This window comes from Psammomys obesus, unplaced genomic scaffold (assembly GCF_907164565.1).
Source record: "Psammomys obesus unplaced genomic scaffold, mPsaObe1.curated_primary_1811, whole genome shotgun sequence".
Classification (NCBI taxonomy): domain Eukaryota; kingdom Metazoa; phylum Chordata; class Mammalia; order Rodentia; family Muridae; genus Psammomys; species Psammomys obesus.
The window spans coordinates 7,118,181-7,142,832 of record NW_026591816.1 but is presented as its reverse complement, the minus strand read 5'-3'; the positions used below and the strand labels follow the sequence as shown (position 1 = coordinate 7,142,832).

Here is a 24,652-nt window from a genome sequence, read left to right as displayed (position 1 = left end):
CGCACGCAGGCCTCAAGAGCCCCCAGCTTCCGTGGTCCCTCAGCCCTGAAACCTGAAGCAGGGTAGGGGGTCCAGTATGAAGCCCCCGGACCGCCCCACCTCTGGCCGCACTGACCGGATACTGGGGGTCATGGGGGGCATGCTGCGCGCATGCGCCGTACCCAGGCAGGAGGGGGTAAGAAGGAGGGACCGCGGATGGGGTCGGGGGTCTTCAGGGGACTTCAGGAGAATTGCACTCCACGACTCAGTTTACCCGCAAACAAGTTATATAGAGCAGTTGCAGGGATCCCTGAGTTCAGTTATGAAGGCCTTAGGCCAAGGTCGTGTTGATCCTTTCAGAAAAATGTGCATTTTGACAGGAGGAAGAGGGGGAAGGGAGGTCAAGGCAGCCTGGGAGGTGTTTCCTTACAGTGACTGTCTCCGCAGCCCCCGAAAAGAGATCCCTTAGGGCCCGCGAGTACCAAGACAGAGAGTGATTGCACGGAGGAGGCTCAGACAGGGGAGCGCCAGCGTGAGGTCCTCGCCTGGGCTCCGCAGCCCGGTAAGAGCTTGGGTGGGGCACAGCTGGCCATCCTGCGCGAAGTGGGGACTTCAGATAGGTTCTGTTCATATTAATATAAAGGTTTGCACCTAATTTGCTCGGGACCATTAAATTGCAGACACCACGCTTCTCTTCGCCTTTCAGCACGATGTGTGTCCTCACTTCGGCGGGTCCTGAGCCCCCGAAGGCTGAGTGGAGTGTCCCCGCGCCTCACCCCTGGCCCTCGGCCAGCTCGGGCGCCCGGACTTCGCCTTAATTGGTGATTAGTTTTAGCTGGAGTGCTGGGGCCTGGAGGAAAGAAGGGTCGGGGGGAGAGGGCGGCACCTGGGCTGTGTTCCCAACAAAGTGCTCCCCATACACGCACGCTTTGCGTGGGGCGGGGGCAGACAGCCAGAACCCCAGACCGTTTCACACGCGCCTGGCCCCATCCAGCGAACCCTTCATCTCGGAGGCCGACGCGGACCCCACCTCCAGGCTCCTCGCCTAGCCCGGCGCCCCGCAGTCTCGGCTGGGGATGCCAGCGGGAGCAGGATCTTGAGCAGGGGAGCCCAGGCCGGGGAGGAGGGTGGAGGCCTCGGGACGTGGGGTGGGAGCGTGGTGGTGCCTGGGGGTGGGGGCTGGGGGACAGCGGGAGAGGCGGAGCCGGCCCCAGAGGCCCCTCCCCGCGGCAGCTCGGCGTCCCGGCCTGTTATTCCTTTCGCCGCTCGCTCCGACCCGCGCGGCTCCAGTGGCTCCGGGAGTCGGCCCCGCAGCTCCCCGCCCGGGCCTAGAGCCACCTCTAAGCCGAGGCCGGAGACGGAGCTGGAGCGGCTGTCGCATCCCGGCCGGCCCTCCCCCACTGTCCCTTCCTCTGGCTGGACATCTGGACTCTGGGCCCCGCACCACCAGGGTTCCGGAAACCCTCCCCGCCCCACTCCACGGCCCAGCCCCGCACGGCCCTCCCCCCCAGACTCCCCTGCCTCGACTTCCGTCTACTCCTGGACCCCCTGCTTCCCCTCCCTTCCCTTCACCCCCTCCCCAAGCCTGGACCCCGGAGGGAGGGAGGGGGGTGTGCGCCCTGCGCCGTCCCCGCCCCGCCCCCCGTGATTCCCCCTGCATGGCTGGCCCGGGTGGGGGGTGTGGGGGGGCCCGGGCGCCATGCGGGGGGGTCACAAAGGGGGTCGCTGTGCCTGTCCCCGTGTGATTCGAAAAGTGCTGGCAAAATGCGGCTGCTGCTTCGCTCGGGGGGGACGTGGTGAGTGCGAGATCTGGGGGCGGGGGCCAGCATTGAGTTGGGGGGCGGCTAGAGCTGGGGTTTAGGGCATCTGCTTACTCTGACCCTACGAATTTAGGGCTGGAGCCTGTGTGTGGGTTTTCCAGGAAAGTGCTTTAACAGGATTTCTAAGGTCCTTTCTACTTCTAGATTTATACTGATTCAAGCTGAGGAAACTGAAGAAGGGTCGAAGGACTCATTTCTTTCCTATAATCAACCAACTAGGAGGAAAAATTCTCTCATGATCTTCTTAGGCCCGGAACCTTGTGTCTTGCCTCACTTGACTGAAAATCTTCCTAAAAGGGCCCAGAGGATGATGAACTGGAGGGGGGGGGGGCGAGGGGGTACCTATCTGTGAAGGGTTTTATTAGAACTCTAATCGCAGCTCTTCTTAATTGTTGGCAAAGATAACCCTGCCCAGCTGTCCTCCCTGCCCCGCGTTGTACTGGAGAGGTGGGCTGTCCAAAACAAAAAATTTTTATATAGTGTTTCCTAGTGGGAGGGGAGGGACCTGGGGGTGGCAGACAGCTAAGTTCTTTCGTTCTCACCCCTCTCTGGGAGAATGGTCTGTACCATTGGAAGGGGGAGTGTTGTAGGAAGGCAGATGGCTACCCCCAGTCCCAGTATTTGCCCAGATGGCTGCCCCTACCCCCATGCTCAGGGTATGGGGAACCTCCACAGAGAACTGGAGGAGTACAGGCCTAGGAGCCAGGTGTGGCCTGCCCTTCCTCCCCAGGGTGCCATCGCAGAGATTTCCAACTTCACTAACTCAAGTGAGGGAACCCTGGAAGACAGGATCTGAATAGTATGGAGGGGACATCTCCTAAGACCCTAAGTCTGGAGTTGGGGCAGTGTCCTTCAAGTCCTGTCTCCCCTCCCCCCATTAGAATCCTGTTCCATCGCTGGCAGTGAGGGGAGCATGTCAGCCTCTGCTGTCTCAGGCCTGGCTGCCCTGTCTGGCCCCAGCTCTGGCCTCAGCTCTCATCCTTGTTCTCCGGTGCCCCCTGCACCGGTAACTGGCCTGAGGAGATGGTTGGAACATTCCAGACATTGTCTCAGTGTGGAAACTGAGGCAAACAGTGGTCAAACAGGACAATATGAGGTGAGCAGGTAGTGCCACAGAAGAAAGATGCTGGGAAAGAGGATGGGTTGGGGTCACTGGCCATTGGGGAACCTACAACCTCAGTAGTTCATCACTGGACCTCAGTCACTGGACCTCTCTCTGTCCAGAGCTGGATGCTGGAGCCGACTCTAGCCACAGGAGAGGAGTTGCCAGAGCTAACCTTACTGACTACATTGTTGGAGAGACCTGGAGACAAGGCGCAGGTATGAGGAAACAGAGCCAGGCATGCAGTGTGCGCCTGTTCAGGCCGACCTCAGCCACATAGCAAGTTTCAGGCTGTCTGTGCTGTGAGATCATGTTTCAAAATCGGGCTGAGTCCCAACTTTAGTTCCTAGCACCCAGGTCCTGTGACTCAAAACTGCCTCTATCTCCAGCTCCAAAGTACCCAGCACCCCCTTCTGGTCTCTGCGGGTACCTGCACACACATGTCCCCAAACATCGTGATGATAAATCTTAAGCCATGTGTGGTGACTCACACCTTCAGTCTCAGCACTCCAAGGGTAGGTGGATCTCTGAAGGTTCAAGGCCAGCCTGCTTTATATAGCAAGTTTCAGAATAGCCAGAACTACCTAGAGAGACCCTGTCTCAAAACAAATCTTAAAAAAAAAAAAATGGAATGAATGAATACCGATCTGAGAAGGCTCTCTTCACTGCCCTGGGATGTTCTTCCTTCCAGCCACCTGAAGAGGAAACTTTGTCTCAGGCTCTTGAGAGTGAGGAAGAACAGAAGAAGGTGGCCCTGGAAAGAAGTATGTAAGTTCAGAATGTACTGTGGCTGCTGGACTTCCACAAGAACTCTCCCATCCCCAGCCATCTGAGGTGGTGATGGAAGGTCTCTCAGTGTGGGAAAAACTGCTAATCTAAGGCTGTGGCCTTTCAGAAGTGACACTGTTCCTTTATTCCTGCGCTCCCTAGGTTTGTCCTGAGCGAGCTGGTAGACACAGAAAGAATGTATGTGGATGACCTGGGGCAGATTGTCGAGGTAACTCTCCGCTCTCCTTCCCAGCCACGGTCTGTTGATCCTTCCCTCTGCCTAGGGGTGTTTTCAAGAGGTGGTCGTCTGGGCCACCTTCTTGGGCCGCACTACTTCTGGACTTTGTCTGAGCTTCCCGGAGCCGGGTTTGCACTCATAGCCCCATCTGATCTTTCCCGCAGGGTTACATGGCTACCATGGCTTCTCAGGGGGTCCCTGAGAGTCTTCGAGGTCGTGACAGGATTGTGTTTGGGAACATTCAGCAGATCTATGAGTGGCACCGAGAGTGAGTGATGGAACCCGAGCTGGGTGCTGGGGAAGGGTCATCATCTTGTAGTCTCTCTATCCTCGATTCTGCATCTGACCCACGGGTCCACCGTGACACAAGGAGCCCTTTGGGGTTTTGTAGGGAGAATGACTAGGGCGTATAACTGAAAAGCTAGGATCTTAAGCCATGTGAAAAGCTAAGGAAGGTGGAGTGTTCTGAGGAATGTTTGAGACTCTCTCAACTCTTCCAGCTATTTCCTGCAGGAACTGCAGCAGTGTTTGAAAGATCCTGATTGGTTGGCTCAGCTGTTCATCAAACATGTGAGGCTGGGCCCTGGCAGGGGAAGGGCTTGGGATGGGTCTGGGCTCTGTGGAGGTGTGCCTGCTTTGGTCGTTACCCTCTTTGCCTTTTCCAACATTCTCCGCTAGGAGCGTCGGCTGCACATGTATGTGGTATACTGTCAGAATAAGCCGAGGTCAGAACATGTGCTGTCAGAATTTGGGGACACCTATTTTGAGGTCAGTAGCTGTGGTGCCTTGGGAGGAGGGGCAGAATCAGCATGAACAGGCTTTTCAGGATACATAGCTACCCTGTCCCTGTTCCCAGGAGCTCAGACAGCAGCTGGGACACCGTCTGCAGCTCAATGACCTCCTCATTAAACCGGTGCAGCGAATTATGAAATACCAGCTGCTGCTCAAGGTCAGGACCCCCACAGGCCCTGGGGACACAGCTGGCTGGGACAGGCATTTCCTCAGTCATCTTCAGGGTTCTGAAGGCTCCACAGAGGTCCTCCCCTCTGTCCCCAGGGTTGGATATGAGCAGAACCTCCCTAACCACTTCTTCATGTTGTAGGATTTTCTAAAATATTATCGCAGAGCTGGGATGGATACTGAAGAGCTAGAGGTGAGATCCCCAGGACACTGTCTCCACCTTATCCTCCTTGTCTCTGGGTGGTTCAGGGATGCCTGGTTTTGGTGATGTGTGGAGAGGCAGGTGTCTGGCTCTCCTTTGCCAGTGATGACTTCTTTGACTAACAATGCCCCTCTTCACCTACATCCCAGCAAGCTGTGGAGGTCATGTGCTTTGTACCCAAGCGCTGCAATGACATGATGTCCCTGGGAAGACTTCGGGGATTTGAGGTATGGGATTGGGACACCATACAGCAGTCAAGGGCGCTTGTGCTCGGGTCTTAGCATTCTGGATCCTTACAAGTAATTACTTTTTTCCCACCAGGGTTAGTTGGGAATGTTGGGGACGGGAGAGGGACAGAGAAGCTGATGCCCTCTTCAAACTCTTCTTGTGCTTTCTCAGAGGCCATATCCTTTGGTTCCAGGGAAAACTGACTGCTCAGGGGAAGCTCTTGGGCCAGGACACATTCCTGGTTACAGAGTCTGAGGCTGGGGGTCTGCTCTCTTCCCGGGGTCGAGAGAGGCGGGTCTTCCTGTTTGAGCAAATCATCATCTTCAGTGAGGCCCTTGGAGGAGGAGGCCGAGGAGGCACACAGCCTGGCTATGTATACAAGAGCAGCATCAAGGTTGGGAGGGGCAATAGGGAAGAAGCAGATGGGATTGGGTGAGGCGGCATGATGCCTGGCTCTTGGGGCTGGCGGAGGGGCTGGCTGAATCTGAGGAGTGCCTCTGCCAATGCAGGTGAGCTGCCTAGGACTGGAGGGAAGCCTCCAAGGCAATCCTTGCCGCTTTGCACTGACCTCTAGGGGGCCAGAAGGTGGCATTCAACGCTATGTTCTACAGGCTTCAGACCCTGCAGTCAGTCAGGCCTGGATCAAGCAGGTTGCCCAGATCCTGGAAAGCCAGCGTGACTTTCTCAATGGTGAAGCTCCCATCCTCCCTCTACTGTGGGCTCCCAAAGCCACTCCCGAACCCCTCCACACCTACCCAGGCTTCAACCCTGGCTTCTTTGATCCTGGCTTCACCCAGCATCCTCTAAAGTTCCAAACACCTTACACTGGCTAACAGGAGGGCAAGCAAATGGTGGGGTAGGGGGGAGGAGGGAAAAGCAGAGAAAGTGTCTGTCTCTGCCGTCATACATTTCTGTTCCTGCCTTGTCCCAGCATTGCAGTCACCTATTGAATACCAGAGACGAGAGAGCCAGACCAACAGCCTGGGGCGCCCCGGAGGGCCTGGGGTAGGGAGCCCAGGGAGAATGCAGCCTGGAGACCTGGCCCAGGTCAGCATGCACACACCCATCAATGGCTCTCTTCCTTCCCTGCTGCTTTTGCACAAAAGGGAGGTGCCTAGAGCACCCTTGTCCTTGGATACACAGGTATGAGAAATGGTTTCCTACTAGGGCAGAAAAGGGAGGGCATTTGCTTCTCTTCCCCACATCTCTTGTCTCCCACCACCTTTTGTGTGACTTGCCTATTCTTCATCCTGGCCTTCTGTTGAATTCTGGGGAGGAGGTGGCCTGGTTAGGGAAGGCTGGTGGCCTTTGCTGATCCTCTGACTTGAATCTTTCCTCAGGCTTTCAGTGATACCCTCCAGACTCCTCATGGCTCTCCAGCCCTCCCAACTATGAGCACTCCTCCCTGCCAGGCCAGGCTTGCCAAGCTGGACGAAGATGAGCTGTGAGGGGTGAAAGCCTTGGGAGCAGTGTTGACTCACGCACTGATTCCTCTAGGAATTTGGGGAAAATCCTGGCGATGTGCCAGAATCCCTTCCTCCTGGTGTGTGGAAGATGGGAAAGACTGGGAGCGAGATTAACATGAACCTAGAAAGGACTCTTTTCTGCCCAAGGAACACAGGATCCGTCAGCCCCACCCCCTTGCATGCACCATGACCCCCTCAACTGGAGGATGTGTAGGGGATTGGAGGGAGGGCTAGGGCAGGGACCAGATAGAAATTATCGGGTTTGGTTGTGATTTTGTTTTCTGGTTTTCTGTGAATAAAAGTTTTGCTATACCACTGAGGCTGCTGCTGTCTCAGTGGGGAGATGATGAGGCTGCAGTGGGAACAGCAAGGTTGCCATTAAAGTAGTGTGAAAGAGACCTGCTGGTCCTGTCATTTGAGAGCCTGACGATAAGAAAAGGGTGGAAGCCGGGGGGGGGGGGGGTGCTGGTGCACACTGCCCACGCACTGTGGAGGCAGAGGCAGCTGGATCTCCGTGCATTGGAGGCCAGCCTGGTCTACAGAGCCAGACTCTCTCAGAAACAAACAGGTCGGTAGAAGAAAAACTCTTACCCTTGTTCCTCACGTGTAATTTCACCATCTCTCAGGCCAGACCTCGGCTTAGGGAAAACTCTAGAGTTATGTTAGTGTACTCTCCCCTTTATTAGAGCCTTCTGGGCCTAAGGTTCTAGACTTACTCTTCGGTTCAAACTCCACCAAAGGCTCCCTGTGCTGTGGCTCTCTACTGTCCCCGACACCTAGATCCGAAAGTACAAAGCACCCAAGTACCTCTCCTCTCTGGCTTCCATGCTCTGCCGGAGAACCGGGAGGTGGAGGGTCTCCCCAGTTGTCTTTGCCATCTTGGGGGGTAAGGGAAGGTTTGTCCACACCACACAGGAGTGAATTCTTTAAATCCAGAGTTGTAGATGGTTTTGCCCCTCCCAACTTCTGGCACAGCCCCTGGAACAGGGACAACCAAGCCTGCAGAAACTCCAGATGCCTGTGCCTGTGGATCCCTAGGTATCTGTGTGTCCACCGTGTCCATCGGTCCCCTGGGCTCAGTCACATGTACTGGGGCTTCCTCAGCAGACAATAGACCACTGGGGTGGGAGGGTGAGGAGGTGCAGGAGCCTCCCTGTGGGCCACAGATCCCTTTGGCTGACAATGAGGGGAGGAATTATAAGGGGGGGGGGACAGGACATGAGGCCCAGATAAGATTTCTGGGGAACAATTGGAGGAATTGAAGAGAAGAGGCCCACCCTCTCTATACCCCACCCTTGGCTTTGGGGTCACGAACTGAGAGGACCACAGAGTGAGGGGGGTCTGCCAAAGTACCTTTGAATGGAGGAGGGGATGACAGCAAACAGCAGATCCTGAGACTCACGACCTTTGTGTCTCTTCAGGGACCACAGGGGTGCATGGAGGTGAGAGGGTGGCCCCTTTGTGCCCACCAGTGCCAGTGATAATGGCGTAGCCAAGGCAGCACGGGCTGCAGTCCCGGCAGCACCGTCATGCCCTTAGTTTAAATGTGTACTTTTAAATGTCTACTTTGAGAATAAAACTGGGTATACCAAACAGTGTTTTAGGACTTTGGGGCTCCTGACGAATAAAATAAAAAAATTCCTTGTTAGTTCAATCTTTCCCCTAAACCAGGCCCAGCCGCCTCTATCAGGGGTGTCCCTGTCGCTGCTCACTGTGTAATAGCTTTATAAAACTGCTGATGTCACACGAAAGCCTCGTGCTTTTCTTGGGGCAAGCTTGCCACATGAGGAATGAGGTTTGGATGGGGATCCTAGCTGGTGGTGAACTTTGTGTTCTAGTGGTGGGGTAACCCCAAAGAACCATCTCTGTCTTTGCTCAAAGTGCAAACAAAGGAAGAAAGTCGTGTCCGCCGCCACTCCCTCCCCCCTCGCCCCATGAAGAGGTGAGGATCGTTAGAAGTGCCTATGGGCCTCTTATCTCTCAACGCCGGCATATCAGGCCCCCAGGCTCTTAGGCAGTCAGATCCGGTTAAGGTCTGAGGAAATGCCTAACATAGGGACTTTTCCACCCAAGCCTGACCCAAGGAGGCACTCTAGAGAGCACTCCCTACAGGTCCGGATTGGACCCTGCCTTATGGAGGCGGGCTCAGGGCTGATGGGCCAGGGGGCTATTTAAGACCCAGAGATGAAGCAGGGGCCAAGGACAAAATGAGTGGGACACTTGTCTCTGGGACCTGCGCAGGTCCGGAAGAGGTTTCCGACCTTAAGTCTCCGCTGAGCTCAAGGTTCAGGGAGCCTCTCACCCACGCTCGCTTCCAGGAGCTCTTCGGGGGCGCAGAGCCGGAGCCTGAGCTACCACCAGAGCCTTGCTTACCCTGGCTGTGCAGGCTGTGGAGGAGGCGAGCCTGCGCCTGTTCTGGGCCGGGGGCGTGGCGCATGCTGCTGGCTCGGCTGCCCCCGCTGCGCTGGCTGCCCCATTACCGCTGGCGAGCCTGGCTGCTTGGAGATGCTGTGGCTGGCGTGACAGTGGGCGTTGTGCACGTGCCCCAGGGTGAGAGGCCGCAACTCCAGCCTGTCGAGGTTCCAAGTTATGGGGGCGGGGGCTTCCAGGGAGGAGGAGTCCTGGGCAGCAGTAAGGTGGTGGGTGAGTGGCCCTGCAAGAGGGAAGGACCAGAGAAGGGGAATTTGAGGTTCAGTTTGGGAGGACTGTGGGACCCTATCACAATTCCCCACCCCCATCCGTCCTCATCTGTGCAGTCCTGTGAGACATCTTGGGCTCTGTTCTGCCTCAGAGAATTGGTGAGAGGCACAAAACCTGCCACCCAGGACGTGGGCACGAATCTGTGACCTCCCACTGAGCATCTTGTGACCCCCCACTGAGGCCCGTTAACCTCTCAGTTCCCGCAGCAGTGCCGGGAGGCTGTGGAGCCCGCCCTGCCTCCACACCTTTCCTTCCGTCTTCCCTAGGCATGGCTTTTGCCCTCCTGACCTCGGTGCCCCCAGTGTTCGGACTCTACACTTCTTTCTTTCCCGTCCTCATCTACAGTTTGCTGGGCACTGGGAGACACCTGTCCACCGGTGAGTGGCCAGACTGCCCATGACTTCTCTTGGAGCCTTTTTGAGACTGACTCTCACTGAATGGTCTTGGCTGGTGTGTGACGCTCCCCCAGACCAGGTGGTCTCAAACTCAGACATCACCTGCCTCTGCCACCTCCACAAGTGGGCTAGACACACCCTGGCAAGGCTGCTACTTGAAAGCTTTGGGGTTTTATTCCCCTCTGCCACTTTCATTCACCTACTTGCCACCTTTCCTGGGATCCCCAACCGTCCCGGCCCCCCTTTGCCTGACCTCCAGGCTTGCATGAGTGGGTACAGAGGCTGGAGTTTACGTGGATCTCCTTGTCCCCTGTGCGATATGGTTAAAAGGAACAACTTCTGGTCCTGAAGGGACAGAGGCGCCAGGAGGCACATGGCCTGCTAAGAGCCTGTGGAGGCACATTTTGCCCGTGGGTGCACTTTTCCTCTCTGCCCACTGAGTCTGACTCCAGGGTCTTCAAGTAGGCAGCTACCTTCTAAGAGAGTGGATCCAACAGCCACACCCGAGGCTCCAGAACAGTGGAGTCTCCGGCTGCTGCTCTGCCCAGGCTGCAGGCCTGTTAATCTCTGCCCTTAGCCTGCCAATCTCTGCCCTTGGCCCATGGCTGCAGGAACGTTCGCAGTACTCAGCCTAATGACCGGCTCCGTTGTTGAGAGGCTGGTGCCGGAGCCCTTGGCGGGGAACTTCAGCGAAATGGAAAGGGAGCAACTGGGAGCTCGGAGAGCTGGGGCGGCAGCGGCTGTGGCCTTCTGGAGTGGGGCACTGATGGTAAGAGAGGACCTGGTGAGGCCTCCAGGGGACGGATCCCCCCGAAGAGGACCAGAACAGTTGGGTCAGAAGAGGAGGAGAGGTTTGGAACACCGGAACACGCCTCGGGTTCAGGCCCCCAGGGGCAGATGTGCCGTGGGAAAGCCGGACTGTAGCTGGCTGGTCTGTGGGAGATTTCGCATGCCCTACCTCACCTCCCGCCGCCTTCTCTACAGCTGGGGATGTTCATGCTGCAGCTTGGTGTCCTGTCCACCTTTCTATCCGAGCCTGTGGTCAAGGCGCTGACCAGCGGGGCGGCGCTGCACGTGCTGGTGGCCCAGCTGCCCAGCCTCCTGGGATTGTCTCTCCCACGCCAGATCGGCTGCTTCTCTCTCTTCAAGGTGGGGGTGGGGAAGGAGGTGTCCAGAAGCCGGGGGGAAAAGGGCAGCTTGCGAGGAAAGGGACCAGGGGTGAAGCGATAGGCTAGCCACAGGAAAGGAGTGTAAGGAAGCAATGGTGCTACGCGAGGGCGCTGGGGAGGCAGCGCCTTGATGGCGCCGGAAAGAGAGCTTTGCCCGGACGGGTGGGTTGGTGTGGAGCGTGGCGGGGTCAGTCAACACTGGCACCCGGCCTTTGCAGACGCTGGCTGCGGTGCTCACGGCGCTGTCCCGGAGCAGTCCTGCAGAACTGACCATCTCGGCGCTCAGCCTGGCGTTGCTAGTGCCGGTTAAGGAGCTGAACGTGCGATTCCGGGACAGGCTACCCACTCCGATCCCAGGAGAAGTTGTCATGGTGAGGGCAGCCCTAGGTCCCTGCTGCGTGCGGATCCTACCCATCTACCCGGGAGGATCTGGAGGCTGCCGCCCCCTTATGGAATGAGCAGGAGTTACAAGAGAGAGGTCCCCTTGACACGTGCTCTTTTCCAAGCCAGAAAAGAGCTCTTTCTAGACCACGTGACCCATCAGAACACCCACACACTCCACCTCCATGCACACCTGTACGCGAGGGCGCTGGGGAGGCAGCGCCTTGATGGCCGCCGGAAAGAGACCCACCTCCCGCTCGCGTCCCAGGCCTTTTTTGCAGTCTACTTCCTCCCCACTGCACTTTTTTTCTCCTTCTCCCTACGGGCCTCTCACTGTAATTCACTGTATCTTCCTTTCATTGGCCTAGATCACTCTCTTCCTGTGTAAATGAATGTCAGGGCTTTCCACAGGTAACTCAGATACGCTCAGATACAGTCCAGCCTCTCCGCTTAGAATGGCTGAAGTGACACCGTGTGTCTGTCCTGTCCATCCATCCAAAGGACCTCTCTTAGGGCCTTTGTCTGTCTCTCTAGGCAAATACTGTGCCTCTTCCTTCTCTGTAGGTGAGATAGTCCGTGGCTTCAGCAACTGCTACACTTTGAGACCACACAAACCTCTTCTAGCCTCTTGCCAAACGCCCCACCGCTTTCTAGGCCCTAATGTGTTACTTTTTTCAGGTGCTCCTGGCCTCCGTGCTTTGCTTCACTTCTTCCCTGGACACAAGATACAATGTCCAGGTGGTGGGACTATTGCCTAGAGGGTGAGAGAAGGAAGTCACCAGCTTTTTTGTCTCCCACAGATACCCCCCCCACCCCATCCTATTTCCCCTGTCCTCCAGTTTCCTATAGCACCCAGCCCATCCTTATCATGGATCCCTCCTTCTCTAGATTTCCCCAACCCCTCCTCCCGACCCTGGGTGAGCTGCCCACGATACTGGCCGACTCGCTGCCCATCGCACTGGTTACTTTTGCTGTGTCCGCCTCCCTGGCCTCCATCTATGCAGACAAGTATAGCTACACTATTGACCCCAACCAGGTGTGACTCTGGTGGTGTCAGAATTAGCCCTAATTAACTGTTAGCCTTACTCCCAGGCCTGTCTTCCTCCCCTTCATCCACTGCATCCTTCTAGGAACTCTTGGCCCATGGTGTCTCCAACCTCATTTCCTCTCTCTTCTCTTGCTTTCCCAACTCGGCCACCCTGGCTACAACCAGCTTATTAGTGGATGCTGGTGGGAATACACAGGTAAGAGGGCATCCTTGGGTGAAGAGAAAGGATGGGACATTCAGACAGGGCAGGCAGCTGAGGGTGGGGAAACAGGTGGATTCTCCACTGGCATCTATGTGTTAGAGGATGGGAAGGAGAGAAGGCATTATAAAGAGGAGGGTTAGCCAGCCATGGAGCTGCATGAGGATCTCTGCAGGCTGTAAGCACTGACAAAAGCTATGATGCTTTAGATGTAATTAAAAATAATTAATTAAAAACAGTTGGGAGTTGCATTACATACCCAGGATTCTGGAACTAGGAAGGCTGACTGAAGTGAGAGGGATCAAGGCAGGCTGGGGTACATAGAGACTGCGTCAGAGCAGAACTGCTGTGCTGGGGAGATGGCTTAGTTCAGGACAGGAGTTCAGTTCTCCAGCTCCATGGCCATGGTGACCTGTCTTGAAGATAGAGATAGGGGATAGGGTGCCCTGGGGCCAAGGGACTAGATAGGCTGTCTCAAAAGGATCTCTTAAAAAGAAAAAGAAAGAAATATTACATACCACTCTCTCCCTAGTATTTTTTTATTTTCCCTATTTTGTTGGTTTCCTAAGCAGATGTTAACCTGTTTGTCAAGTCATCAGCATCAAAAGGATCTTTTCAGATGGAGGTGGGCTACAAGATAAGGGAGGTTGAACTGCACACATCTGGGAGAGATTGGCAAGTGATAGGCATTTGAGTGGGAGAGGGGCTAGGTGACTGGCAGAACCATCAAGTAGTGGGTGAGAAGGACTTGTGTCTGTGTGGAAGGAGGTGTGGCAGAAGGGGAACCTCTGAGGCAGGCTAGCCAGGAAGAGCAGCTCCCACCCAGGTGGGGGTGGAGAAGGGGCTCCCTCCCCGTCTGTCTTCCCTTCCCTGCAGCTGGCGGGCCTCTTCTCCTGTATGGTGGTCCTGTCGGTGCTGCTGTGGCTGGGACCCTTCTTCTACTATCTGCCCAAGGTAGAGGGAGAACAGGCACTCACTGTGTGCTTGCCTAAGTGGGACTGCCGGGAGTTCCGGAACCCCTGTCCTGACGGAGGCCTGTCTCCTCTCTCAAGGCTGTCCTGGCCTGCATCAACATCTCCAGCATGCGTCAGATGCTCTTCCAGGTGCAGGAGCTTCCACGGCTGTGGCACATCAGCCGCGTAGACTTTGTGAGAAACGGCATTACCCCAGGGTCCCCACCCCATCTCCTGCTTCCGCTGTGGACCAAAGCTGACCATCCTAAGTTCTCTAAACCATGCAGCCTTCAACAAGACGAAGACCGCATACATTTGTCAGGGAAAAGGAAAGGGGTGGGATGTGAGCTCATCAGGTCTGAGTGTTTGCTTGGGGATATTTTGGGTAGTTCTGAAGATTGAACCCAGAACCTTATGAACATTGGGAAAGTTCTCTACTGCTGAACTACACTCACAGTCCAGACCTCCCAACTGGCACAGGTTCTGATGTCATATTTGGCTTGTTTACTTTAAGTGATCCCACCATGCTTTTCTTCTCCTGAGTCATCCTTACTCATATTTGTCCTTGATCCTGTGTTTCTTCTGGGGAATCACCCATATCCATGTCCCCCAGGCTGTGTGGATGGTCACGTGGGTAGCTGTGGTGACCTTGAATGTGGACCTGGGCCTGGCTGTAGGTGTGATCGTTTCTATGGTGACAGTGCTCTGCCGAACCCAGAGGTGAGCGCAGTTGTGATGAGGGGAGGACAATAGACACTTGGGTGGACCAGCCAGGCTAGGCTGGGATCTGACCCCAGCTTCCTCCCTAGGGTGCAGTGCCTGCCACTTGGACTGGCTGCGGGGACTGAGATCTACAGACCACTCAGAGAGAACCATAAGGTGAGCTGCAGCTGAAGAGGGAAGGCATGACCAGGCAGGGTGTGTCTGACCGTCTTACCCTGCAGCTCCTCCAGGTTCCGGGTCTCTGTATCCTGAGCTACCCAGCACCACTCTACTTTGCAACCCGTGGGCAGTTCCACCGCATCATGGAGCAGCATCTGGGGCTTGCAGAAAGAAGCAAGGTGAGGTCCTTGGTCAAGGAGGAGTGAGGACCCTCTGGGATTGGGAGGCCTGTACCTTCTGGGTGTGGTACCCATGATCTTGTTGCTTTTCTCTATTTGTAGCAGGGTGGTCTATCTGACAAAGGTGAGCTGGGATGACAAAGATGGAGATTTGGTAATAAACTACAGAGGCGCCCAGGTACTCCTGCCTCTTCCCATCTTAGGTGCTGAGCCCATCAGAGTGGTGGTCCTAGACTTCGGTGGCATCCCCTTTGCAGATGCTGCAGGGGCCAGGGAAGTAGTCCAGGTAAGGGAGCAAAAAGCTAAGGAGAAACTCCTCTCATCCCTCTCATCCCCTTTTACATTTATTTATTTATGTACATTGGTGTTTTGACTGCATATATCTCTATGAGGGCGTCAGAGCCCCTGGTTACCGACAGTTGTGAGCCGCTATGTCGGTGCTGGGAATTGAACCCAGGTCCTCTGGAAGAGCAGCCAGTGCTCTTAACTGCTGAGCCATCTCTCTAGCCTCCCTCTCATACCCCTGATTTGGGTTTAACCCCTTTGTCTGATTCCCGCAGCTCGCTAGGCGATGCCAGGAAGCTGGGATCTGTCTTCTTCTGGCTCAGTGTAATGGTGTGTGGTGTGAGGAACAGCAGGGCAGGAGATGGGAGGAGGGATTCACGGGCGGCCAGCGCCTGACACCTCTCCCACACAGCCTTGGTGCTGGAGACCCTGACCCGGGCGGGGCTCCTGGATAGAATGACTCCGGAACAGCTCTTTGTGAGTGTCCAGGATGCAGCTGCACACGCACTGGAGAGACTGGTGAGGGCTGGGAGCACGGAGAGTGGGAGCTGGGAGGTGCTGGGCGAGGGTAAGGGGGGGCTGAGCAGATGAGAACCCTGGAGACGGGACTGAGGAGGAACAAGCAGGTGTAGGGAGAAGCTGCCTTGAAGGCAGGAGGCAAAGGCGGGTTCACCTTTAGTCCCCTACATGGGAGGCAGAGGCAGGAGGATTTCTATGAGTTTGAAGCCAGCCTGGCCTACACAGGAGGTCTAGAACAGCCAGAGATATAGAGCCCCTAACTTAAAAAACAAAACCGATCAACCAACAAACAAAAAGCCAGCCAAGTTTGGGGGTCTGGACCACCCTTTAGCGATGGTGAAGAACTCAGCCAATGTTTCCAAAGGGCTGATATGCTCCCTGAGCACTGGTGAGTCTCAGAGTGTATGGTAACTGGCATTCCTACACTGTCCATTTTCTTCTCCAGAAACCCACTGGCTCAAAGATTTGCACAGTGTGAGTCTGACCAAGCTCCCTTGGAGTGTGAGAGACCCCAGCAGCACATGTGTGAGGAAGACCATGGTCCCTGAATTCCCCTAATGCAACCAATAAAATGAAGCTAAGAGTTTCTGCGGCCCATGGAGTGGGTCTAGGTGTCCGCATGTGGACCTCTCCAGTCCCCCCAAGCCCCGCCATGCCGAAAGGACTGCAGAGACACAAGTAAAAATGGCTTCACCGTGTGTTCACCAGCCCCACAGAACTCCAGTCACAGCGCTTTGTGTGGGGTGTGTTGGAGCCGGTACAGGCGGTTCTGGATCCAGAGCTGGGGGGGGTACACATCCCTGGGGCTGCACATTGGGAGTTTTTCTGCCCCCTCAGGAGGTGAGAGTGTTTCCACTTTAGGGTCTTAGAGTCCTTCTGGGCTCTTTGGCACTTGGAAAGTGAACCCCCCACTCCTGCCCCATAGGAATGGGGTTGGGGGAAGACTTGGCACTGGCTGTGATGAGGAGAGGCTCATCAGGCCTCTGTTCACTCACAGAAAGGAAGGGTGTCACCAGGACAAGCCCCTGTTAGGGATCAGACTGGTGGAAAGAGAGGGCCGGGAAGGCAGGGTGCTCATCAGTGGGGTGCTCAGGGGTTGGAGGGGTTGCTGGGAATTCCTGGCAGGGGAGAGGAGGCAGGCCCAGCCTGACAGTGGGAAGGCCCGAATCAGTCACTCAGCAGTCATGCACTGCAGCCGGTGTTTGAAGAAAAGCAGGCGATGTTTGGCCAGCTGACTCTGGTCCAGTGATCCTGGGTAACGGTAGCGGGCATAGGTTTCAGCCCCGGTGCCCTTTGATGTCCATGGCAGCTTCACCTTCGAGGCATGGTCCACAACAACATCAGAGCAGGAGCCAACACGAAGGGAACCCAGTCCATCCAGGAAGAATTCTGGGATGGGGGTGGGGAGGGCACATTGTTAAGCCTCTCTGAGCGGGGAGAAAACCGGTGACCTAGGGAGAACTGAAAGTCTAGCGCTGGGAGGGCGGCCATGCAAAAACGCTGTTGGTAACGACACTTTAGCTTATTTCGGTCTGTTTTACTCTTGTGTAAAGTGGGGTTCATTTGGTGAATACGGATTCTCTCCTCTAAGTAGGGTCTGAACCCGGGGAAGCAGCTGGCAAGTGAGGTGACTTTTGCAGTGGAGGGGAAGGTCAAGGCCGACCAGCAGCTGTGCTGTCTGAGGCGTGAGTGGGATGTCAGGCAGAAGTGGAGCGTTCGATATTTGAGCTCAGGTGGCGATCTCGGCGCACCGCGGCAGACTGCTCTAGCGTCTGTGCGGAGAGCGACGGGAGTGTGCGGAGGGGCAGCACCCCGCCCCGCCCGGGGCCGCGCTGGGCCTCCCCGGGCCTTGCCGGGAGAGGGCGCCACTCACCCAGATGTGCCACCCGGCTGAGGCGAGGGTCGAAGCCCACCTCGCGCACTTTGTCCGTGCGCGCCAGGAAGAAGTTGACCACGCCGTCGGTGACCACGCAGCTCGGGAAGCCGACGAGCTCGTGGTGGAAGCCGCGCTTCTGCCGGAGGCAGCCCCCAAGGCCTGGGGCGCCCGGCTCCACGCTCAGCAGCTGCCGGTAGGTGGTAGCGAAGCCCGAGATCTCCCGCACGGCGCCTCCTACCTGAGGGGAGCAGGAGGATGTTCAGGTTCGGGCTAGGTCCCCGAGTACGGTGCTTCCCGTGTGCGCCCCGCCCCCCTCACTGTACAGGCGTCGGCACCGCAGGACCCAGACCGCCCCGGACTCGCTTCACCGGAGGCCGAGGCGTGGCCTGGCAAGCCCTGTTCCCGGCCCGCACTCCGCTCCCCTCCTCTACCAGGTCCAAAGGCGTCCTCTCCAGCACGTCCACCAGCTTCTCCAGCCGCGTGCGCGCCGTGAACACAAAGTCGTCGTCTACCCACAGCACGTATTTGGTGGTCACCTGGGACACGGCCAGGTTCCGCCCTGCAAACCAGCCCTAGGAGAGTTGTATGTGGTTGGGGCGTCTGCAGAAACGTAAAACCTCTGACATCTTTCTCCTCTCCCTCGAAACAGCCTGAGCCCCTCTCTAGACCTTTCAGTGCTTTCCGGTGACCAGAAACTAGGTTTTAAAAAACCGGGAGATTCCCACTCCACTTCCTAGAGATCTTGAGTCTTTTGGAGAAGGATCTTAATTATGTGTTTTATTGCTCGGTACAGCCATCCATTCATTCTATTATTGTAGATGCTAAGCACCATCAAGAATGCAGAACGAATAAGACCGAATTCCTGGGCCTTGTAGGCGCACGCTTGTTTCTGAGGCATTGGAGGCGGCAGTCTGAGGGCACGCCCCCTTCCCAGAATCCTCTAGCACCCCGCCCGGGCTCAGCTTTGTCGGCAGCGCACCTTGCCGAAGGGCATGAGATAGTGCTCCACGTGGGGGTCGCTAATGCGCTCGGGCTTGTCGCTGTCGTCAGCGATGACTATGGTGACGGTAGGGTAAAAGCGTCGGATGCTGGCAATGAGTGCCCGTAGCCGATCATAGCGAAGAAAGGTCTTGGTGGCGATGGTAACCAGAGCACTGACGTTGTACTGGGCTGAAAGAAAGAGGCAGGGTCGAGTGCAAGGAAAAAAAAAAAAGTGGGAAAGAGAAATTGGAAAGCAGCCCCTCCCAAGGCCGACCCCCCCCCCCCGATTTAATCCCCAGAGCTTCAGCCTCACCTCCCTGGGGTAGAGATGAAGATGGGTACAGCCGGGGGTTGGGAGGGTGTCTTATGCGGATGGTGAAGGCAACTTCATGCCCCTTGGTAGAGAAGCGGACTGGGGAGAGAGGATGTGGATTGGGCCCGTAAGGCTAGAAGAACGTTCACTTTCCAGCGGGCCAGCATTTAAATTCCTAGTCTGTGTTCTGCCTTTCCAGACCTCGGTGGGCAGGAGCGTGCAGTTCTGACTTCTGCGGAACTACATTTTGTTGTTTTGGGGGCTGGAAACGGAACTTAGAGCCTCCCACATGCTTGGCAGGCATTCTACCGGCCAGCTGTATCCCCAGCCCTCCTCCCTGCCTGTTGACCAGATTACAGGTGTCCCCTAATGAGACATGGCATGGTACAGGCTTCTGTGCAAACGGGGAACTGAACCCATGGCCTTGCACATGCTCCACAAGCACACTGACCAGAAACTAACAGCTTAGGAAGTGGAACAAAGACGATGCCCCCCCCCCCCCAACACCTCCCCCTCTGGCTTCTTGAGGCAGAGTCTAGCTTATCTAGATCTGGCTAGTATGGTATTTGCTGTGTAGCCCACACAGAGGCAATTCTACCTGCTGGGTTCCCTGAGCGCTAGGATTATATGTGAGCATTAGCACATGTTGGAAAAAGCTAACTTAAAAAGTTAATCTTTACTGAACATTTACCACATGGCGCACACACGTGCATATAAGACAGAGTTTTGCTGTGGCCTAGGCGACCCTTGAACTTTCTCTCTCCTGCCATGGCTAAGATTATAGGCATGGACTACTGTAGTTTGCTCTGTGCTACACAGCTTTAAAATTTTCTGTAAATTGGGTGTGGTGGCAAACACCTGTAATTCTGGGAGTCGGGAGATAAAAACTTGAAGACCAGGAGTCAAGGTCGGCTCAATGGGAGTTTGAGGCCAGCCTGAGCTACAGGAAATGAGATGGTTTCAAAAACAAAACAAGAAATTGAAAATGTGTTCAAAATAGATAAAGCCATTTAATCTTCACAATAATCCCATTAAATAAATTCCTTTTACAGGAAATGAAGCTTAAGGCACAGCAAAGTCAAGTGCCCTTTTGCACAACAGAATGCTACGGGGATCTAATCATTCTGATTTCAGGATAAGTAAATATGAAAAGTCTAGTGTTACACTACTGATATTAAATAAAAACTGAGGCAAGGAACATTGATTGCCTCAATCAAAGCAGAGACATTTGAGCACAGATGTAAAAATCAAGAAGGAGCCAGCCATGAAAAGATTTTGGAGAAGAGCATTCCAGAAAATGGCAGGTGGAAAGGCCCTAAGGCAAACTTTGGAGAAAAAGCAAGAAGAGAAAGGGAGTTTGGCAAGGTTAGGCTAGAAACAGCCTGAGACTTCTGGCTCTAGGAATAGGTTACTTCCAGGAGCCGAGATGGTGGAGTGATGGACAGAAGTGGAAACACAGCCCGGGCTCTGGTTTCCCCCTGGCCTGTTCTGGTGGCAGATAGACAAAGGCTCCTCTCAGTCCTGGCCCTGCTGGCCCACTTGCAACATCCATTGTGTGTCTAAGCAGTTCTGGCCACTGTCTCCCACACCCTCTATCACCTGCTTCTTCAGTTTTTCTGGGCTCTTTCTGTTCTTTCAGCCCGTCTCTACACACACACACACACACACACACACACACACACACACACACACCCTGGCCTCCCACCTGTGTCTGCCGTGTTGGCCTGATAGCTTCGGCTGCTGTAAGTGACCAGTTGCAGCTGCCGGTTGAGTTTATCCAGACCTGGGCTGGTGAGGGTGAGGTCTGGCTGCCCCTCTCCGGTCAGGGTCACTCCAGACACTTCCCCTGCCACGTCCCAGGTGCCTAGGGAGGCGGTCAGGTTCACCTGGCCGGGGGCAAAAGGGAGCAGGGTTAGGCCCCTGACCCACCCCTTGCCTTTCTTGCATCCCTCCTGGTGGATCTGGCACCCTCCATTCTCCATTCTCCATGCCCACCTGGTCGCTTTGACATTTTCTCTCACCTGATAGACCTCTTGAACAGAAGCTTCTTGCAGGCTTAGCCCTGGGAGGAAGAATGGGGAAACAGAATTACCAGGCAGCCCTGGTTTCTTCTTCATTTTCTCTCCCCTTTGCACCACACACAGTAATAGAACTTCAAGTCCGCTTCTCCTGTGGAGGCCTCGGCAGGACTGTGCACAGCCCACCCCAGAGGGACTGCTTTTCAACTCCTTTCCGACAAAGGCACATTTCTTCCATGGCCTGGCATGCCTATCCAGCTCTCAAAGACGGGATCTCTCTCCACAAACCTCCCAGGGTCTTTGCAGTTCCTTCTGGCCCACCTCCACCTCCCAAGCCCCTGTTGTCAGACGCCTCCACCTTTCATGCCACGACCCCCTCATTTTTCTCCATCCAGCCTGCAGCTCTGCCATCCTCAGTGGCCTGGCCCCTCCCCCTTACCTGGCACCAGGATGCTCCTGAGAGGCTGAACCTCCACACCCTGCACGGGATACTGCAAGGGGGAGTTGGCAGGAGCTATGAGCAGCTGGTCAGCCAGAGACTGAGTCCTGCAGGGGGAAGGACAGAGGAGTCGAGAAGGAAAGGAGACCTTTCTTCCAACGGGGTCACTGGAGGACCACCACGGCCCGCCCTCAGAAGAGCTGGACCCTCTGTTCTCACTGGTACCTGGCAAGGAAGGCCTGGTATTCCTGCTCCCTGGCGACAGAAACGGCCCTCAGCTCCTCAGGGTTGAAGGCTTTAGTGAGGTCAACCGCTCGAACCTGTCTCTGGAATGGCAAGGCCAAGCGCCCTCCCCTGGACTCACAACTGCAATTCTTCTGAGCCAGCAGCCTAGAGCATGGAGAAGGGTCTTCAGGGCCCAGCTCCCTAAACTCCGATTATCTCCCAGAACGTAGCCCCCCGCCCCCACGGGAGATCCCTCAACCCTGCCCGCAGACCAGGCAGCTTTACAGATGTGTGGACAGGGCCCGTCACTGGGCTGTCTGCGTAGCCACTACTCCGGAACCCTTCCACATCACGACAGCAGGTCTCTGGGAGCTCTAACGCCTGCTGTCCTCGCACGGCCCAGCAGCGGTGACAAGACTCAGGAGGATAGATTTGCCATCTCCCCCTCCCCCCAGTTCAAGCCTCGGTAGCTCTCCCCACCCCACCCCCTCCACTGCACCCAACCAGTCAGCGGAAAGCAGCATCCAAGTCCAGCACTGGAGGAAACAAAAGCTCCCCGGCCACCCCCTCCAGCGTGCTCTGCGCTGTCGCCGCCTCGCCGCGGTCTCCACTCACCCCACCACTCGCTCCTTGATCCTGACCGGGATGTGTGCGTAGCGGGGCTCAGGGGCAAGGTCCAGCAGATCGAGCCTCGGGGGGCTTTGTGGAGGCGACCACAAGGCCAGAGGGTTGGGGAGACCTGGCGCGTCTCGGGTGCTGGCGTATAGGAGTCCCAGCGAGGCGCAGGCGAGCAGCAGGACTAGCGCATAGAGGGCCCGGCGGCCCAGCCGCATCCTGAGGTGGGGGAGGGACAGGGGTGACCAGGGGCCGAGGGGAGGTGAGGGCTGGGACCCTGGACCGCGCCGCCTTGGAGGGTCGCGCAGGTTCAGAAGGCCATCCATCTCCGCCGGGCACGGCGCGCGCCCGTCCCCTCGTACCCCCCGCCGGGGTCTCCCGGCCTCCATTCCTCCTCCTCTCTCTCTTACATTTGGGTTTCCGCACATCGCCGGGATCCGGCATGGTGACGTGCCAGACCTTGGGTGCGCGGCCCTGGGGGGCCCCGCCCCCACCCCAGGGGCATCCCCCGGGCCGGGGTGCTGCGGAAGGGCTGGGTGGTACCCCCGGCCTGTCGGGGAGGGCACGGCCTCGCGCCCGCGCCTGCGGGGGCCCGGCCGAGCTGACCCCCGGTGGCCTCGGCGCGCCGCGGGGACGATGCGCGGGGCCCGGAGGACGCCGTCCCTGCCCACACCGCGGCCGCCGGGAGCGCCAGCGCACTGACCTGTCTAACGCTCTAGGGCCGCGGCAAGCTCGCGGTCCGGGCGGCGCCCGGCTCTCCGCCCCGGCCGGGGGGTCCTCATGAGGCCGGGGGCGGCCAGATGCGGGTGCTGGGCGGGAGCCTGACAGTGTGTGGGGGGATCGCCTCCTCCCGCGGGCGGGCTCCCGGGCTCTGTGGACCGCGGGGTGGGGGCGGTTCTGGAGGTTTCCTCCCGGGGAGGACTGAATCGTAGGTCCGCCGCGCCCAGCCCTAGCCCCGAGGCCGGGAGCGCTGGCGCCGAGCGGCCCTCGCAGGCTGCGGAGGGCTCAGGCCCCTGCCCCGCGCTCACACCGCAGCGCCGAGCCCGGGCTGGCTGCGGCGGAGGCTCCGGCTCTGCGCGGGGATGGCCAGCGCCGCGGCGCCTTCTGGCGGGCGCAGAGGAGATTGCTCAGCGAGCTGCCCTCGCGGGAAGGTCCCCTTCTCTGTCCAGCATCGCTTCGCCCCCCAAGCCGCGGTGTCACGGGAGGGGGTTCACTGTGCCCGCCGTCTCCGGCTCACTGTGTAGCCCAAGAAGGGCAGATGGGTGTAGCTGGCAGGAGGCGGCCCAGAGTGAGATCTAACCTCAATTCAAGGAAAACTTGGGTGCGTCGTATAAGATAAAGAAAACCAGCTAACCCAGGAGATAAACACTGCCTAAGAAGTGAAAAGGCTGTAGCCTCCCCCGGCCCTGTCTCCGAATTCGAGCAAGCCGTTCGTTACTCAATGGCCTACTTCCCCTAACCGCTTCTCGGTACAGACTTGAAGAGGAAGCGCAGGAAGTGGTCAGCTGGGAAGCGGTTCTTCCAAATGTAGGCCATGGGAGGCTTGAGTCCTGACACTGACCACAATTGAAGTTCTACGGTTCTCAGAAGGCTCAAGATTTAATTAAAAAAATAAACAGGAAGCACATGATAAAAAAAATGTGTATGGAAGGGAAGATAGGGACTACTGAATGAACTGTGTGTGTGCTGGGGGAACAAAGGGAAATCCCACCCTCCTTAAACCAAGAGTTCCAGATCAAATACTAAAAGTAAAGTTACAAAAACTTTAAAATAAGTCAAGTTTTTTGTTGTTGTTGTTTACAGTTGGACGAGATCCCTAAGCAAAAGTAAAGGGAAATATTAATAAACCTGCCTATATTAAAACCCTTGTAGTCAGGTGTGAGAGCCAAAGTTATAAGTTTTAATTATTGTCCCTAAGAAAGCCATAAAACGAAAGTGCTTCTGACCTTTGAGCCCTTGTGGAAGAAAGGATACTTCCTGAGGAGGCTCTGCCTACATCTGACTCGAGTCACTTCCTTAAACAGGGTCGGTTGACCCAGCTGACCAGATGCCCTCGGTGACAGGTAGGTGGGGAGGGGGGTGTGCTCAGGAATATGTCAGAATGTGTGCTCGCCCCCAGTCTGACAAAGGCCTACGAAGCCTGGCCGGTTTGCCTTTATTGCGTCTGGACAATGCAGCTCATGGGCATTTCTGGGAACCCTGGAATGGACCTGGCCAGAGTCCAACATCCTGGTCAATATTGACGTTTGTTTAAGATTTGGCTCAAAACGTGTGGTGGAGGTCTCATTTTCAACCAGTAGGATTCACATTTCCTGGAGGTCCCAATGAGATTCGGACCACCCACCCCAGTCCTAAAGCCGAACATCACTCTAGAGCTCCAGGTCTGAGGGTCCACCTCAGGAGGCTTGTGCCTACAGACGTTCCCAGGCTCCCAGGCTGCCTTCACTATGCTGAGAAAAGCAGCAAGCATCTGTAGAGGTCTCCTGAAGGAGCACTGAAAATGTTTAATGGAAAAAGCTTGCTAAGCCAGACAGAGACCCCAGCTCCTAGCAGTGACCGAAAGGTCTTCAAAGAAGGTGATGGGGCATGAATGGTTCGGCCTCGCCCGCCACCAGGGCCCCGCCCAAAGCATGGATACTGTTGGGTTGACAGCCATAACCTGCCTGGTCAAAGGTCAATCCCTCCAAGTCCCTCAAAGGAGAATATCTCAGA

At 56.4% G+C, this 24,652-nt stretch overlaps 3 protein-coding genes across 7 annotated transcripts; 2 read left to right on the top strand and 1 right to left on the bottom strand.

Annotated features, from left to right (window-relative positions):
* Positions 1-25: 25 nt before the first annotated feature.
* Arhgef25 (Rho guanine nucleotide exchange factor 25) lies at positions 26-7,154 on the top strand. 3 transcript variants are annotated; one of them, XM_055612072.1, is made up of 16 exons: positions 26-175; positions 427-541; positions 2,681-2,895; positions 3,024-3,119; positions 3,593-3,669; positions 3,832-3,898; positions 4,072-4,175; positions 4,408-4,477; positions 4,586-4,675; positions 4,764-4,856; positions 5,010-5,060; positions 5,219-5,296; positions 5,491-5,691; positions 5,909-5,987; positions 6,229-6,440; positions 6,638-7,154. In XM_055612072.1, the coding sequence occupies exons 1-16, from the start codon at positions 77-79 to the stop codon at positions 6,743-6,745; spliced, it is 1,755 nt and encodes a 584-aa protein (XP_055468047.1). In that variant the 5' UTR covers positions 26-76; the 3' UTR covers positions 6,746-7,154. The 3 variants fall into 3 exon arrangements, with proteins under 3 accessions (XP_055468047.1, XP_055468046.1, XP_055468048.1); XM_055612071.1 differs by having other exon boundaries at positions 27-175; positions 5,807-5,987; XM_055612073.1 differs by lacking the exons at positions 26-175; positions 427-541 and adding an exon at positions 912-1,775 and having other exon boundaries at positions 5,807-5,987.
* Positions 7,155-8,961: 1,807 nt separating this feature from the next.
* LOC129680433 (solute carrier family 26 member 10) lies at positions 8,962-16,053 on the top strand. The gene is made up of 18 exons (XM_055612069.1): positions 8,962-9,313; positions 9,730-9,840; positions 10,470-10,627; positions 10,843-11,007; positions 11,246-11,398; positions 12,087-12,169; positions 12,297-12,444; positions 12,539-12,652; positions 13,532-13,609; positions 13,708-13,803; positions 14,222-14,328; positions 14,418-14,487; positions 14,553-14,669; positions 14,772-14,793; positions 14,873-14,955; positions 15,230-15,284; positions 15,367-15,473; positions 15,919-16,053. The coding sequence occupies exons 1-18, from the start codon at positions 8,971-8,973 to the stop codon at positions 15,949-15,951; spliced, it is 2,043 nt and encodes a 680-aa protein (XP_055468044.1). The 5' UTR covers positions 8,962-8,970; the 3' UTR covers positions 15,952-16,053.
* Positions 16,054-16,152: 99 nt separating this feature from the next.
* B4galnt1 (beta-1,4-N-acetyl-galactosaminyltransferase 1) lies at positions 16,153-23,402 on the bottom strand. 3 transcript variants are annotated; one of them, XM_055612068.1, is made up of 11 exons: positions 22,644-23,402; positions 21,941-22,159; positions 21,326-21,490; positions 21,101-21,207; positions 20,665-20,705; positions 20,349-20,529; positions 18,644-18,742; positions 18,329-18,519; positions 17,781-17,921; positions 17,347-17,587; positions 16,153-16,862 (listed from the first exon to the last, which is right to left on the bottom strand). In XM_055612068.1, exons 2-11 carry the CDS (start codon positions 22,156-22,158, stop codon positions 16,645-16,647), a joined length of 1,602 nt encoding a protein of 533 aa, XP_055468043.1. In that variant the 5' UTR covers position 22,159; positions 22,644-23,402; the 3' UTR covers positions 16,153-16,644. The 3 variants fall into 3 exon arrangements, with proteins under 3 accessions (XP_055468043.1, XP_055468042.1, XP_055468041.1); XM_055612067.1 differs by lacking the exon at positions 22,644-23,402 and adding an exon at positions 22,351-22,512; XM_055612066.1 differs by lacking the exon at positions 22,644-23,402 and having other exon boundaries at positions 21,941-22,314.
* Positions 23,403-24,652: the final 1,250 nt, after the last annotated feature.

Bases quoted from the DNA above. Each gene is read 5' to 3' on its own strand.
- Arhgef25 (XM_055612071.1), top strand. From the start codon at position 77: ATGAAGCCCCCGGACCGCCCCACCTCTGGCCGCACTGACCGGATACTG. The intron at 3,120-3,592 runs GTATGAGGAAAC...TCTTCCTTCCAG, and splicing joins GACCTGGAGACAAGGCGCAG to CCACCTGAAGAGGAAACTTT. The intron at 3,670-3,831 runs GTAAGTTCAGAA...TGCGCTCCCTAG, and splicing joins GTGGCCCTGGAAAGAAGTAT to GTTTGTCCTGAGCGAGCTGG.
- LOC129680433 (XM_055612069.1), top strand. From the start codon at position 8,971: ATGAGTGGGACACTTGTCTCTGGGACCTGCGCAGGTCCGGAAGAGGTT. The intron at 11,399-12,086 runs GTGAGGGCAGCC...TACTTTTTTCAG, and splicing joins TCCCAGGAGAAGTTGTCATG to GTGCTCCTGGCCTCCGTGCT. The intron at 12,445-12,538 runs GTGTGACTCTGG...GCATCCTTCTAG, and splicing joins ACACTATTGACCCCAACCAG to GAACTCTTGGCCCATGGTGT.
- B4galnt1 (XM_055612066.1), bottom strand. From the start codon at position 22,266: ATGGATGGCCTTCTGAACCTGCGCGACCCTCCAAGGCGGCGCGGTCCA. The intron at 20,706-21,100 runs GTAAGGGGGAGG...TCTTCCTCCCAG, and splicing joins CAGGAGCATCCTGGTGCCAG to GGCTAAGCCTGCAAGAAGCT. The intron at 18,520-18,643 runs GTGAGGCTGAAG...TCTTTCTTTCAG, and splicing joins TTCATCTCTACCCCAGGGAG to CCCAGTACAACGTCAGTGCT.